The 16,122-nt window shown below is 43.2% G+C and overlaps 1 protein-coding gene across 1 annotated transcript in view; it reads left to right on the top strand.

The window, feature by feature from the left end:
• MTTP (microsomal triglyceride transfer protein) overlaps window positions 1-16,122 on the top strand; it is a 169,722-nt gene that overhangs the window by 136,128 nt on the left and 17,472 nt on the right. Inside the window, exons 11-14 of the mRNA XM_077277601.1 lie at window positions 1,829-2,041; window positions 2,693-2,904; window positions 3,172-3,269; window positions 3,647-3,768. Coding sequence (XP_077133716.1) covers window positions 1,829-2,041; window positions 2,693-2,904; window positions 3,172-3,269; window positions 3,647-3,768 — 645 coding nt within the window. The remainder of the gene's footprint in view (window positions 1-1,828; window positions 2,042-2,692; window positions 2,905-3,171; window positions 3,270-3,646; window positions 3,769-16,122) is intronic.

Here is a 16,122-nt window from a genome sequence, read left to right as displayed (position 1 = left end):
GTTTCGTTTTCGTTGTCTCTGCCCACCATTAAGGATCAGGAGGCGGATCTCGGCTGCTGACGGACACGTCCTCAAGGGGCCGAGATATTTAGACTGGGCGGCCATTGTCTTTCGCGCTCTTCAGCTTGTTCACGCCCACTTCCACGCCCTTCTTCTTCTCCTGCGCTCTCCTTAGCGCTGTAATGGCGGCGGTTTTGGCGGGAACTTCTGGCAGCAAGTGGCAACACACAGTCCTTGTAATAAAGCACAGTCCAAGCACGATAAATCACAGTTCCAAGGCACACATGACCTGATTCTTCAGGCTTAAGTAGATCCTGTTCGTGACGCCAAGTTTGTAGCGCCCCCACTGCCGCAGGGCCGAGGGGTACCCGGTACCGGGCCTCTGAGTCTCTGCTTCTGGGGTTGTCACGGCGGCTAGGCCCCGGTCCGTGACCCTGCCGTGGGGCGCACAGTGAATGATCGGTGTGGATGTCGGTGCAGTTGTGGGGTGCAGGTCGCGGTAAATAACGAGGACACCAGGTTGCAGTCTCTTTACCTCTTTACTGGAGATCTCTGAGTCCTCAGTCCAGAATACGGTTCACCAGGCTGCGCAAGTCCGGCCGGTCCAATGGCACTTCCAGAGTTCTCTTCACAGGTGGAAATCGGTGCCTTCCTTCTTAGCGCTATGTGTTGTAGTCCTCCCCTGCTGTGCTTACGGAAAGTACCCCACAACTGTTGTGTCTGTTTCTTAAGTTCCCTCACAACTCGATTAAATGATGTTCTTCTAATCGTCCGTCCCTCCCTGATGTTACGGTTAGAACGGCACCCGTTTGTCGGGTAGGCCTGGAGTTCTTCCGGGACCCTAGAGACGCCCCTCTCCCGCAATTGCCTCCCAAGACTTCATAGGTGATGTGTGTTAGACAGCCCGCCTTAAACTGACTGTCCTGCCGCTGTTTGGAGTATTGCTTGAAGCTGAATGTTATTCTACTCCCTCGGCGTTCCGGCCACCGGTAGTGCGCCTCAGTAGGGTGTTGCTTCGGTCTTACAGCACGACCCCTACTGGAATTCTCCTATCGCTTGATCTCGTTTCTCACTCAGCACAATCTATCTCGCTTCTAGTCCTTTCTTAGGGCACCGCCGCTATTCTGAGCAGGCACGGTCCCGTTACGTTCTTTCCAATGCCAAGCCTCTGCCAGGATCCCACCCCTGGCAGAGACCCTACTGTCTCTTCCTCCACAACACCCTCTGCCACAAGGTGTTGCTTCGTTCAATCCAGTCAGCTTTCTGATCTAACTTCCTGCCTGACCCCCGGTTTACCCACTATGGTGGGGAGTGGCCTAATGAATAGCACCCTTAGCTCCCCCCGGAGGCCCTGCGGTGAAATGTATTGGTGTCTGTGATACCTGATCAGATGAACTCCTTCAGTGCCATCGAACGCACCATGGCTCCCCATAGTGGCGGAGCCACAGTACTGCAACGACCAGGACTCTGGGGCGCTGCACTTGTGTTCTGGTGGAGATTTTTGATATACAGTACATGCTAAAACGCTGGAATTGTAGCGCTTGAGTCATTCTAGATTATTGAGTAGACAAAAAAAAAATTATTAAATTATTTTTATGTTATTTTATTACATTAAAAAACAAATTACTTTTTGTGTACATTTTTATATTTAGTTGTCATATATTGTGCATACATAATTGGTTTAACAGGTAGATACTACATTGAGTGATAGCTTTCATGCTGTGTTACATGTGTCAGGTGTGAGGTGAGGAGTGAGGACAGCTATAAAATTAACATTAGTTAACATATCGGAAGTGGGCATTTCTCATCCGCATTGTTTGCTTTACAGGCAGTTTTGGAAGCCAAGAAGTTAATCTTGGATGGGTTACAAAAGGCGGACAAACCTTCTGATGTTAAGATGTATCTTCTAGCCCTGAAAAATGCCAATCTGCCAGAAGGAATTCCATTGCTGTTGAAATATTCAGAATCTGGAGAGGGCCCTGTGAGCAGCATAGCTATCAGTGCTCTCCAGAAATATCATATCTCCTTCATCACCGCTGAGGTAAATTCACGTAGAGACCTTCAAATTTCAGTACTACAGTACTACACAGCAGTGTATGTATTTCTATTTCTTGATAACATGAACAATATGAAGACTGTATCATCTATGGCATCTTCCAGTATAAGCCACGTGAACCTCTGAAACTACGTTCGCACATTCCATTTTTCTACTGTATAATCAGATCAGTTGGATAACCAATGCAAATGAAAGCAGAGTGACCCCATTGATCATTATGGGGTCCATCTGTGTAACCCTATGTGCTAGTTTTTAGAAAAGTTCAGCTTGATGCACTTTTTCTCCTTTCTACAAGCGGATATATAACGGAACACATAACAATGTATGCTAATTTCGTTCTGGTGTGACCTGAGAGTTGCATCCATGCAATGGACCATGCCACAACATTTTTGCCAGGTTCTTCAAAAATACAACAGAAAACAAAAAAAATGTAACTAACCAAAAGCAGATGGAATTACTAAGAAATCCTCATGGACCTCTATGGCAGCCCTATTCTATCACCATCCAAAATATCAGTGTACATGAGCTCTAACTTATCTTTTTAAAAAGAAAAATTAGATATAAACGGTAAAGTGTTGAATTTAGAATTAATCAATTTAATGTTCATGTTTTTACTAAAAGTTTTTTTTTTTCAAGGTCAAAAAGGTCATGAATAGAATTTACCACCAGAGTTATAAAATACATGAGAAAACGGTGAGAACGTCAGCAGCAGAAATTATACTGAACAGCCAGCCTACGCACATGGAGGTTAAAAATCTGCTTCTTTCTATTGGCGAGCTCCCGCTAGAGATGAATAAGTATATGCTGTCGGTTTTTCAAGACATTCTTCAATTTGAGATGCCAGCCAGGTACATGAGTCTATGAATTTACAGCTAGGAAAGCTATTAAAGGGATTAATGGATGGGAGCATAAGGCAAACTACAGTCAGACCATAACCTAATGCCTCCCAATTTTAGTGTAATATTCATTTTTATGATGTTTTTTTATATGTGAAGGAGATCAACAATAATTTGGGATGCCTTTGAAATGGAGTAATACTTTCATAAAGTTCCTCAATTTGAGAAGCACAAGGATCTATAATTTTATATACTGTATATGTCCTTTGTGTTCTTCAGTAAGCTCATTCGGCAAGTGTTGAAGGATATGAAGGTTCATAACTATGATCGCTTTTCAAAGCCTGGATCCTCATCTGCTTATTCAGGATATGTGACCCGTAAGTTGCACATTCTCTTCTCTCCTATCCATTTCCATCTTCAATCATCTCAAGGATAAACATACGCTTATAGTATAGTCTGTATAGGATGCATGGTATCTAAAAATTACAAATGAAGCTAGCAGTGGTTATTGATGCCAATTAGTATGTCTATCGTAGCTGTAGTAAAGGGACCACTCCATCTAATAAACTCAATATTACATATAGTGGTAAGATATTAATATACGCCATGATCGTGAAGTATGAAGCAATGATCTTAGGTCCCTCATGGACAGTGGTTATTTTATAAATATGTGGTGGTCCAGAAGAAGTCACAGTAATTGCTATGATTCGTGATTTGCATGTATTTCCTGGTAAAGAATGGTTTCCTCCATTAGGCGGACCTGACTCATCAACGACATACAGTCTTGATATTCTATACTCTGGATCTGGCATTCTGAGAAGAAGCAACATAGATACCTTTGTCTACTCCAAAAACACTGAGCTGCATGCCATTCAGGTAATTAGATATGTAGCCAACTTAATTATCCAAGCAGCCTGCAACGTACCCTTGCTGGACTCGTCCTCTAGGCCTTGCTCTGTGCACTGAAAACTTCCGGCAAGATCTGTTGCCTGACACGTATTTCATGGCAAATTAGCAGCTCAACAGCTGCCTATTTCTGAAATCCACCTAGTAAAATGCATGTATGTTATTCTCCAAGGAGAAGGCAAAATGTTTACTTACAATACCCATGTCGTACAGGGTTTCTGTCCTGGCTATCCTTGTTTCTGAATATGAGTTATTACAGAAAAGTCTTAAATTGTATTATATCTTGAAGGTTATATCAAGAGTGTCTAACAAATGACTGCTTGACCTGAGATAGAACTTCTCACCATTTTGACGACCATAGTGTTTTGGTCCTACATGAGAAGACACTTTAATATTTTATTTGTTAGGCTGTCAAAATACATTTTTTTCCTGACACACTGAAAATGTTTGGTTTTTTTCAGGAAAATAATATAAAAGGTAAAAAAGAACTACTTTTTAATTGATTAGTTTATTTATTTTACACATACGTACTAAAGTAAAGTGCGTTATAATGAGTTTTCATTTGTTATCTTTTGTCATTTTGATAACACTGTCCAACACAGGTTTAAGAATTAGAATTATGATAGAGACAGGATTAACGAATGTTACATAATTTTCTAATGCTGAATGAGAAAATAACATTAAAAAAGCGAGACTGGTTGTTGTTTGGAAGTTACAGAAGGAAAATGTAAAAAAACATTAAGTTTAATTAGATTTTTTTTTTCAGAAAGAAAATGCACATACTGCTGAGAACAAAGATCACAGAAGATCATTTCAGCCAATGAACAAGCGTTTTGCTTGTTCATCTAATGATCGGCAGCCTGTTTACACTGAAATTCTGTTTCATGAAACAATTGTTCTGAAGAACGCTCATTCATGAATATCTTTCAGTGTAAATGCAGCTTAAGAAGGGTTTTCATGACTGCATACAAATTTTTAGTTGCATATACCAGTGGGACTGCAGGCAGAATGTTGCCCTTGTTCAAAAATACTGCCTTCAGACAGACACCATTCATGATGATTGTACATGATGCCCAAAGACCATTGACATTGTTACAGAAAGTATACCAGTCAGAACATGGTTAGATAGAAGGGTGTGTGTTTTTTTTTCGGTGTGGTGACTGTAAATTCTGTGACTGGATGAGCCTGTGTAAAACATTCACCAGTGCCTTGCAGGAAGAGTGTTCTATATCTGTGATTTTGCCAACTGCAAGTCCTAGGGGCTGATTTATACTGTATGGCAACCAGCACATGCCCATGTACAGTGCAGATCAAAAGTTTGGACACACCTTCTAATTTAAAGATTTTTCTGTATTTTCATGACTATGAAAATTGTACATTCACACTGAACGCATCAAAACTATGAATTAACACATGTGGAATTATATACTTAACAAAAAAGCGTGAAACAGCTGAAAATATGCCTTACATTCTAGGTTCTTCAAAGTAGCCACCTTTTGCTTTGATGACTGCTTTGCACACTCTTGGCATTCTCTTGATGAGCTTCAAGAGGCAGTCACCGGGAATGGTCTTCCAACAATCTTGAAGGAGTGCCCAGAGATGCTTAGCACTTGTTGGCCCTTTTGCCTTCACTCTGCTGCCCGGCTCACCCCAAACCATCTTGTTTGGGTTCAGGTCTGGTGACTGTGGAGGCCAGGTCATCTAGCGTTTCACCCCATCACTCTCCTTCTCAGTCAAATCGCCCTTACACAGCCTGGAGGTGTGTTTGGGGTCATTGTCCTGTTGAAAAATAAATGATGGTCCAACTAAACGCAAATCGGATGGAATATGTTATGACCCCAATGGCAGAGGGTCTCAGGAATAATGCTAAGTCAGTAAATACAGAAAACCAGCTCATAGGGCAGTGGTAACTGGGCTGACCATATAACTAATCCTAGCACCACAAATACCAGCAGCCGGGGAACGTTCCTACGTTGATCCTAGACGTCTCGCACCAGCCGGAGAGCTAACTACCCCTAGAAGGGAAAAGAAAGACCTTTCTTGCCTCCAGAGGAAATACCCCAAAAAGTTGGATAGAAGCCCCCACAAATAATAACGGTGAGGTAAGAGGAAAAGACAAACATAAGAATGAGCTAGGAATTTAGCAAAGAGAGGCCCACTAGCTAATAGCAGAATATAGAAAGATAACTTATATGGTCAGCAAAAAATCCTATCAAAAATATCCACACTGGAAATTCAAGAACCCCCGAACCGTCTAACGGCCCGGGGGGAGAACACCAGCCCCCTAGAGCTTCCAGCAAGGTCAGGAATCACATTTAGTACAAGCTGGACAAAAATGATAGCAAACAAATAACCCAAAAAACAAAGAAGCAAGACTTAGCTTAATTTAGCACGAACCAGGACCAGCAAACAGGAGCAAACAGAATGTGTCTGATAACACCGATGCCAGGCACTGGACTAAGGTTCCAGGAGGTTAATATAGCAACACCCCTGAAGTAACGACCCAGCTGGGTGCAAACAGAGGGAAGGAAATCCCAGAGTCATATCACTAGTAACCACTAGAGGGAGCCAAAAAAGTCTAATTCACAACAGTACCCCCCCTTAAGGAGGGGTCACCGAACCCTCACCAAGACCACCAGGGCGATCAGGATGAGCAGCGTGAAAGGCACGAACCAAATCGGCCGCATGCACATCAGAGGCAACCACCCAGGAATTATCCTCCTGACCATAACCCTTCCACTTGACCAAATACTGAAGCCTCCGCCTGGAGAGACGAGAATCCAAGATCTTCTCCACCACGTACTCCAACTCGCCCTCAACCAACACCGGAGCAGGAGGCTCAGCAGAAGGAACCACAGGCACAACGTAGCGTCGTAACAAAGACCTATGGAACACGTTGTGAATGGCAAACGAAACCGGAAGATCCAAGCGAAAGGACACAGGATTAAGGATTTCCAATATCTTGTAAGGACCGATGAAGCGAGGCTTAAATTTAGGAGAGGAGACCTTCATAGGAACAAATCGAGAAGACAGCCACACCAAATCCCCAACACGAAGTCGGGGACCCACACCGCGGCGGCGGTTGGCAAAACGCTGAGCCTTCTCCTGTGACAACTTCAAGTTGTCCACCACATGAATCCAGATCTGCTGCAACCTATCCACCACAGAATCCACTCCAGGACAGTCAGAAGGCTCCACATGTCCCGAGGAAAAACGAGGATGGAAACCAGAGTTGCAGAAAAATGGCGAAACCAAAGTAGCGGAACTAGCCCGATTATTTAGGGCAAACTCAGCCAATGGCAAGAAGGTCACCCAATCATCCTGATCTGCCGAAACAAAACACCTCAAGTAAGCTTCCAGAGTCTGATTAGTTCGCTCAGTTTGTCCATTAGTCTAAGGATGAAAGGCAGATGAGAACGATAAATCAATGCCCATCCTAGCACAAAAGGATCGCCAGAACCTGGAAACAAACTGGGATCCTCTGTCAGACACAATATTCTCAGGAATGCCGTGTAAACGAACCACATTCTGAAGGAACACAGGAACCAGATCGGAAGAGGAAGGCAGCTTAGGCAAAGGCACCAAATGGACCATTTTTGAAAAGCGATCACATACCACCCAGATGACAGACATACCCCGAGACACCGGGAGATCAGAAATGAAATCCATGGAAATATGTGTCCAAGGCCTCTTCGGGACAGGCAAGGGCAAGAGCAACCCGCTGGCACGGGAACAGCAAGGCTTAGCTCGAGCACAAGTCCCACAGGACTGCACAAATGACCGTACATCCCGTGACAAGGAAGGCCACCAAAATGACCTAGCCACCAGATCTCTGGTGCCAAAAATTCCCGGATGACCTGCCAACACCGAGGAATGAACCTCGGAAATGACTCTGCTGGTCCACTTATCAGGAACAAACAGTCTGTCAGGTGGACAAGAGTCAGGTCTACCAGCTTGAAATCTCTGCAACACACGTCGCAAATCAGGAGAAATGGCTGACAAAATAACTCCTTCTTTAAGAATACCAACAGGTTCTGTGACTCCAGGAGAGTCAGGCACAAAGCTCCTTGAAAGAGCATCAGCTTTCACATTCTTTGAACCTGGTAAATACGAGACCACAAAGTCAAAACGGGAGAAAAACAATGACCAGCGGGCCTGTCTAGGATTCAAGCGTTTAGCAGACTCGAGATACATCAAATTTTTGTGATCAGTCAAGACCACCACACGATGCTTAGCACCCTCGAGCCAATGACGCCACTCCTCAAATGCCCACTTCATGGCCAGTAATTCCCGATTGCCCACATCATAATTCCGCTCAGCAGGCGAAAACTTCCTAGAGAAGAAAGCACATGGGCTCATTACCGAGCAACCAGGGCCTCTCTGTGACAAAACGGCCCCTGCCCCAATATCAGAAGCATCCACCTCGACCTGAAAGGGAAGTGAGACATCAGGCTGGCACAAAACAGGCGCCGAAGTAAACCGGCGCTTCAACTCCTGGAACGCCTCCACGGCTGCAGGAGCCCAGTTAGCAACATCAGAACCTTTCTTGGTCATATCCGTCAAAGGTTTAACAACGCTAGAAAAATTAGCGATAAAACGATGGTAGAAGTTAGCAAAACCCAAGAACTTCTGAAGACTCTTAACTGACGTGGGTTGAGTCCACTCATGAATAGCTCGGACCTTGACTGGGTCCATCTCCACAGCAGAAGGGGAAAAAATAAACCCCAAAAAGGGAACTTTCTGTACTCCAAAGAGACACTTTGAGCCTTTAACAAACAAGGCATTCTCACGCAAAACCTGAAACACCATCCTGACCTGCTCCACATGTGAGTCCCAATCTTCAGAGAAAACCAGAATATCGTCCAGATAAACAATCATAAATTTATCCAGATACTTCCGGAAAATATCATGCATAAAGGACTGAAATACTGAGGGAGCATTAGAAAGCCCAAAAGGCATCACCAAGTACTCAAAATGACCTTCGGGCGTATTAAATGCAGTCTTCCATTCATCACCTTGCTTAATGCGCACAAGGTTGTATGCACCACGAAGATCTATCTTGGTGAACCACTTGGCACCCTTAATCCGGGCAAACAAGTCCGACAAGAGAGGCAAAGGATACTGAAATTTTACAGTGATTTTATTCAGTAGCCGATAGTCAATACAAGGTCTCAAAGATCCGTCCTTCTTAGCCACAAAAAAGAATCCCGCACCAAGAGGGGAAGAGGATGGATGGATATGCCCCTTCTCCAGAGACTCCTTGATATATGAACGCATTGCGGCATGCTCAGGTACTGACAGATTAAATAATCTTCCCTTAGGAAATTTACTACCTGGAATCAAATCTATGGCGCAGTCACAGTCCCTATGAGGAGGCAGAGCACTGGATCTGGACTCACTGAATACATCCTGATAATCAGACAAATACTCAGGAACTTCCGAAGGAGTAGAGGAAGCAATAGACACCGGCGGGGAATCAGCATGAATTCCCTGACAGCTCCAACTTGACACAGACATAGCCTTCCAATCCAGGACTGGATTGTGGGTCTGTAACCATGGCAGACCCAAAACGACCAAATCATGCATTTTATGCAGAACAAGAAAACGAATCACCTCCCGATGTTCAGGAGTCATGCACATGGTCACCTGCGTCCAAAACTGCGGTTTATTTTCCGCCAATGGCGTAGCATCAATACCTCTAAGAGGAATAGGATTTACTAACGGTTCAAGAACAAAACCACAGCGCTTGGCAAATGACAGATCCATAAGACTCAGGGCGGCACCTGAATCCACAAACGCCATAACAGGGTAAGAAGACAAAGAGCAAATTAAAGTCACAGACAAAATAAATTTAGGTTGCAAATTACCAATGGCGACAGGACTAACAACCCTTGTTAGGCGTTTAGAGCATGTTGATATAACATGTGTAGAATCACCACAGTAAAAACACAACCCATTCTGACGTCTATGATTTTTCCGTTCATTTCTAGTCTGAATTCTATCACATTGCATTAAATCAGGTGTTTGTTCAGACAACACCACCAGAGGATTAGCGGTTTTGCGCTCCCGCAAACGCCGGTCAATTTGAATAGCAAGCGCCATAGAATCATTCAGACTTGTAGGAATGGGGAAACCCACCATCACATTCTTAATGGCTTCAGAAAGGCCATTTCTGAAATTTGCGGCCAGAGCACACTCATTCCACTGAGTAAGCACGGACCATTTCCGAAATTTTTGGCAATACACTTCAGCTTCATCCTGACCCTGAGAAATAGCCAGCAAGGCTTTTTCTGCCTGAATTTCAAGATTGGGTTCCTCGTAAAGCAATCTGAGCGCCAGAAAAAACGCATCAATATTCGCCAATGCCGGATCTCCTGGCGCTAGCGAGAAAGCCCAATCCTGAGGGTCGCCCCGCAAAAAAGAAATAACAATTTTAACTTGCTGAGCAGAATCTCCAGATGAACGGGGTCTCAGAGAAAGAAACAATTTACAATTATTCTTGAAATTCCTAAACCTAAATCGATCTCCAGAAAACAATTCCGGAATAGGTATTTTAGGTTCAGACATAGGACTACTGGTAACAAAATCTTGTATACCCTGCACACGAGCTGCCAGCTGGTCAACACCTGTAATCAAGGTCTGCACATTCATGTCTGCAGCAAGCACACGCCACTCAAAGGTAAAGGGGAGGAAGAGAAGGAAGGAAAAAAAAAAAACTCAGAATTTCCTTTCTTATTATCCCACTTCTGCAATGCTTTAAACATTCAATATTGGCCTGGCATACTGTTATGACCCCAATGGCAGAGGGTCTCAGGAATAATGCTAAGTCAGTAAATACAGAAAACCAGCTCATAGGGCAGTGGTAACTGGGCTGACCATATAACTAATCCTAGCACCACAAATACCAGCAGCCGGGGAACGTTCCTACGTTGATCCTAGACGTCTCGCACCAGCCGGAGAGCTAACTACCCCTAGAAGGGAAAAGAAAGACCTTTCTTGCCTCCAGAGGAAATACCCCAAAAAGTTGGATAGAAGCCCCCACAAATAATAACGGTGAGGTAAGAGGAAAAGACAAACATAAGAATGAGCTAGGAATTTAGCAAAGAGAGGCCCACTAGCTAATACCAGAATATAGAAAGATAACTTATATGGTCAGCAAAAAATCCTATCAAAAATATCCACACTGGAAATTCAAGAACCCCTGAACCGTCCAACGGCCCGGGGGGAGAACACCAGCCCCCTAGAGCTTCCAGCAAGGTCAGGAATCACATTTAGTACAAGCTGGACAAAAGTGATAGCAAACAAATAACCCAAAAAACAAAGAAGCAAGACTTAGCTTAATTTAGCACGAACCAGGACCAGCAAACAGGAGCAAACAGAATGTGTCTGATAACACCGATGCCAGGCACTGGACTAAGGTTCCAGGAGGTTAATATAGCAACACCCCTGAAGTAACGACCCAGCTGGGTGCAAACAGAGGGAAGGAAATCCCAGAGTCATATCACTAGTAACCACTAGAGGGAGCCAAAAAAGTCTAATTCACAACAGGAATAGCATGCTGCTGCAAGATGCTGTGGTAGCCATGCTGGTTCTGTATGCCTTCAATTTTGAATAAATCCCCAACAGTGTCACCAGCAAAGCACCCCCACACCATCATACCTCCTCCTCCATGCTTCACGGTGGGAACCAGGCATGTAGAGTCCATCCGTTCACCTTTTCTGCGTTGCACAAAGACACAGTGGTTGGAACCAAAGATCTCAAATTTGGACTCATCAGACCAAAGCACAGATTTCCACTGGTCTAATGTCCATCCCTTGTGTTCTTTAGCCCAAACGATTCTCTTCTGCTTGTTGCCTATCCTTCGCAGTGGTTTCCTAGCAGCTATTTTACCATGAAGGCCTGCTGCACAAAGTCTCCTCTTAAGGCTGTGTGCACTTGTTCAGGATTTTTCGCGTTTGTTTTGTGTTTTTTCACTATAAAACGTGACAAAAACGCTTAAAAAAACGCATACATATGCATCCCAAGCGCAGGATGTTCTCTAATTTTGCGGATTTTTGCGGATTTCCCACTATATTATTGCATTGGGAACCTCCGCAAAAAAATGCGCAAAAAACGCGAGAAAAATGCAGAAAAAACGCATGCAGATTTCTTGCAGAAAATGTCTAGTTTTGTTAAGGAAATTTCTGCAAGGAATCCTGACGTGTGCATATAGCCTAACAGATGTTGTAGAGATGTGTCTGCTGCTAGAACTCTGTGTGGCATTGACCTGGTCTCTAATCTGAGCTGCTGTTAACCTGCGATTTCTGAGGCTGTGACTCGGATAAACTTATCCTCAGAAGCAGAGGTGACTCTTGGTCTTCCTTTCCTGGAGCGGTCCTCATGTGAGCCAGTTTCTTTGTAGTGCTTGATGGTTTTTGCAACTGCACTTGGGGACACTTTCAAAGTTTTCCCAATTTTTCGGACTGACTGACCTTCATTTCTTAAAGTAATGATGGCCACTAATTTTTCTTTACTTAGCTGCTTTTTTCTTGCCATAATACAAATTCTAACTGTCTATTCAGTAGGACTATCAGCTGTGTATCCACCAGACTTCTGCTCAACACAACTGAGGGTCCCATTCCCATTTATAAGGCAAGAGATCTCACAGGGCATACCTGTGAAGTGAAAACCATTTCTGGTGACTACCTCTTGAAGCGCATCAAGAGAATGCCAAGAGTGTGCAAAGCAGTCATCAAAGCAAAAGGTGGCTACTTTGAAAAACCTAGAATACAAGACATATTTTCAGTTGTTTCACACTTTTTTGTTAAGTATATAATTCCACATGTGTTACTTCATAGTTCTGATGTGTTCAGTGTGAATGTGCAATTTTCATAGTCATGAAAATACAGAAAAATCTTTAAATGAGAAGGTGTGTCCAAACTTTTGGTCTGTACTGTAATTATGTCGGAAACACGACAAGGGAAGTCAGATGGAGAGTTTGGGAGCACATATGGTACAAACGGGACACACCCATAGGGAGACATATTAATGGTGTACATCATGGAAATATGCGGGAAATATCATTTTGTGTCTTAGAATTGGTCAGGAAATATACATTGGGGGAAATAAGTATTTGATCCCCTGCTGATTTTTGTAAGTTTGCCCACTGACAAAGACATGAACAGTCTAGAACTTTAAAGGTAGGTTAATTTTAACATTGAGAGATAGAAAATCAAAAATAAAATCCAGAAAATCACATTGTATAAATTATATAAATTTGTTTGCATTTTGCAGTGAGAAATAAGTATTTGATCCCCTACCTACCATTAAGAGTTCTGGCTCCTACAGACCTGTAATCAACTCATTACCTGCATTAAAGACAGCTGTCTTACATAGTCATCTTTATAAAAGACTCCTGCCCACAGACTCAATCAGTCAGACTTTAACCTCTACAAGATGGGCAAGAGCTTTATAAGGATGTCAGGGACAAGATCATAGACCTGCACAAAGGTGGAATAAGCTACAAAACCATAAGTAAAATGTTGGGTGAGAAGGAGACAACTGTTTGTGCAATAGTAAGAAAATGGAAGAAATACGAAATGACTGTCAATCGACATCAATCTGGGGCACCATGCAGAATCTCACCTAGCGGGGTATCCTTGATCATGAGGAAGGTGAGAGATCAGCCTAAAACTACACGGGGGGAACTTGTTAATGATCTCAAGGCAGCTGGGACCACAGTCACCAATAAAACCATTGCTAACAAATTACGCTGTAAAGGTTTAAAATCCTGCCGTGCCAGCAAGATCCCCCCGCTCAAGAAGGCACATGAGCAGGCCTGTCTGAAGTTTGCCAATGAACACCTGGATGATTCTGTGAGTGATTGGGAGAAGGTGCTGTGGTCAGATAAGACAAAAATTGAGCTCTTTGGCATTAACTCAACTCGCCGAAATGCTGCCTATGACCCAAAGAATACCATCCCCAATGTCAATCATGGAGGTGGAAACATGTTTTTGGGGTTTTTCTCGTCTAAGGGCACAGGACTACTTCACATCATCAATGGGAGAATGGATGGAGCCATGTACCGTAAAATCCTGAGTGACAACATCCTTCCCTCCACCAGAACATTAAAAATGGGTCTTCCAGCAAGAAAATGAGCCAAAACATACAGCCAAGGCAACAAAAGAGTGGCTCAGAAAGAAGCACATTAACCCCTTTCTGATCTCAGACGGGGTCAGATTCCCTGCTTTGATGCGGGCTCCGGCGGTGAGCCGCATCAAAGCTGGGACATGTCAGCTGTTTTGTATAGCTGACATGTGCCCGCAATTTCGGCATTTAACTAGCACTTCTGGCCATCGTCGGCATGACAACCAGAGGTCTATTGAAGACCTCTATGGTTGTTGATGCCGGATTGCTGTGAGCGCCATCCTGTGGTCAGCGCTCATAGCAATGCAGTTATTCTGCTACATAGGAGAGATTGAGCTTTGCTGCTATGTAGCAGAGGCGATCGAGTTGTGCCAGCTTCTAACCTCCCATGGAGGCTATTGAAGCATGGCAAAAGTAAAAAAAAAATGTTTTAAAAAATATGAAAAAAAATATATAAAAGTTTAAATCACCCCCCTTTCGCCCCATTCAAAATAAAACAATTAAACAAAAAATCAAACATACGCATACTTGGTATCGCCGGGTTCAGAATCGCCGGATCAATAAAAAAATGGATTAACCTGATCGCTAAATGGTGTAGCGAGAAAAAAATTAGAAACGCCAGAATTACGCTTTTTTGGTCGCCGCGACATTGCATTAAAATGCAATTTCGGGCGATCAAAAGATTGTATCTGCACCAAAATGGTATCATTAAATACGTCAGCTCGGCGCGCAAAAAATAAGACCTCACCCAACCCGAGATCACGAAAAATGGAGACGCTACGGGTATCGGAAAATTGTGCATGTTTGATGTCTATGATCTCGTAATGACCTGGAGAATCATTATGGCATGTCAGTTTAAGCATTTAGTGAACCTAACAAAAAATCCAAACAAAAAACAAGTGTGGGATTGCATTTATTAAAAAATTTCACCGCACTTGGAATTTTTTTCCCGTTTTCTAGTAAACGACATGCTAAAACCAATGATGTTGTTCAAAAGTACAACTTGTGCCGCACAAAATAAGCCCTCACATGGCCATATTGACGGAAAAATAAAAAAGTTATGGCTCTGGGAATGAGGGGAGCGAAAAACAAAAACGCAAAACCAAAAAAAAGCTGGGGTCATGAAGGGGTTAAGGTTATGGAATGGCCTAGCCATTCTCCAGACCTTAACCCATTTCCAACATCAGGCGTAATAATATGCCGATGTCGGACACTCTCCCTTTGATGTGAGCTCCGGCAGTGAGCCCACATCTTTTCCGGAACATGTCAGCTGTTTTGAACAGCTGACATGTGACAACAGCCGTGTGAGGAATCGTGATCCTCCCACGGCTGTTAACCTGATAAATGCCGCTGTCAAACTTTGAAAGTGGCATTTAACATGCGCTTCCGGCAAGCGTGCTGGAAATCCGCCCATTGGTGACCCCCGTCACGTTATCTTGGGTCACCGATAGGTTGTCATGACAACCAGAGGTCTCCTGCAGACCACTATGTCACTGCCGGATTGCTATGAGCGTCACCTGCTGGTCGGTGCTCATAGCAAGTGAGTAATTCTGCTACATACGGGCGATCTGATCATCCTATATGTAGCAGAGCCGATCGGGTTATTTCAGCTTCTAGTCTGCTATGGAGACTATTGAAGCATGCCAAATATTAAAAAAAGTTTTTAAAAATATAAAAAATAAAAAAAATATAAAAGTTCAAATCACCCGCCTTTTGTCCCATTCAAAATAAAACATTAAAAAAAATCAAACATACACATATTTGGTATCTCCGAATCCAGAATCGCCCGATCTATCAATACAAAAAAGGATTAGCCTGATCGCTAAACGGCGTTGCAAGAAAAAAAGTAAAAATGCCAGAATTACGTTTTAATGGTCACCACGGTATTGCATTAAAATGAAATAATGGGCGATCAAAAGATCATATCTGCACCAAAATGGTATAATTAAAAATGTCAGGTTGGCCCGCAAAAAATAAGTTCTCACCCAATCCAAGATCACGAAAAATGGAGACGTTACGGGTATAGAAAAATGTGCAATACATATATTTTTTTAACAAAGTTTGGAATTTTTTGGGACCACATAGATAAAAAAGAACCTAGACATGCTTGGTGTCTATGAACTCATAATGTCCTGGAGAATCATTATGGCTGGTCAGGTTTAGCATTTAGTGGACATAGTAAAAAAGCAAAACAAAAAA

This window comes from Ranitomeya variabilis, chromosome 1, assembly GCF_051348905.1.
Source record: "Ranitomeya variabilis isolate aRanVar5 chromosome 1, aRanVar5.hap1, whole genome shotgun sequence".
NCBI classification, from domain to species: Eukaryota; Metazoa; Chordata; class Amphibia; order Anura; family Dendrobatidae; genus Ranitomeya; species Ranitomeya variabilis.
The sequence above is the reverse complement of the archived record's forward strand: the minus strand, read 5'-3'. Positions and strand labels throughout refer to the sequence as shown.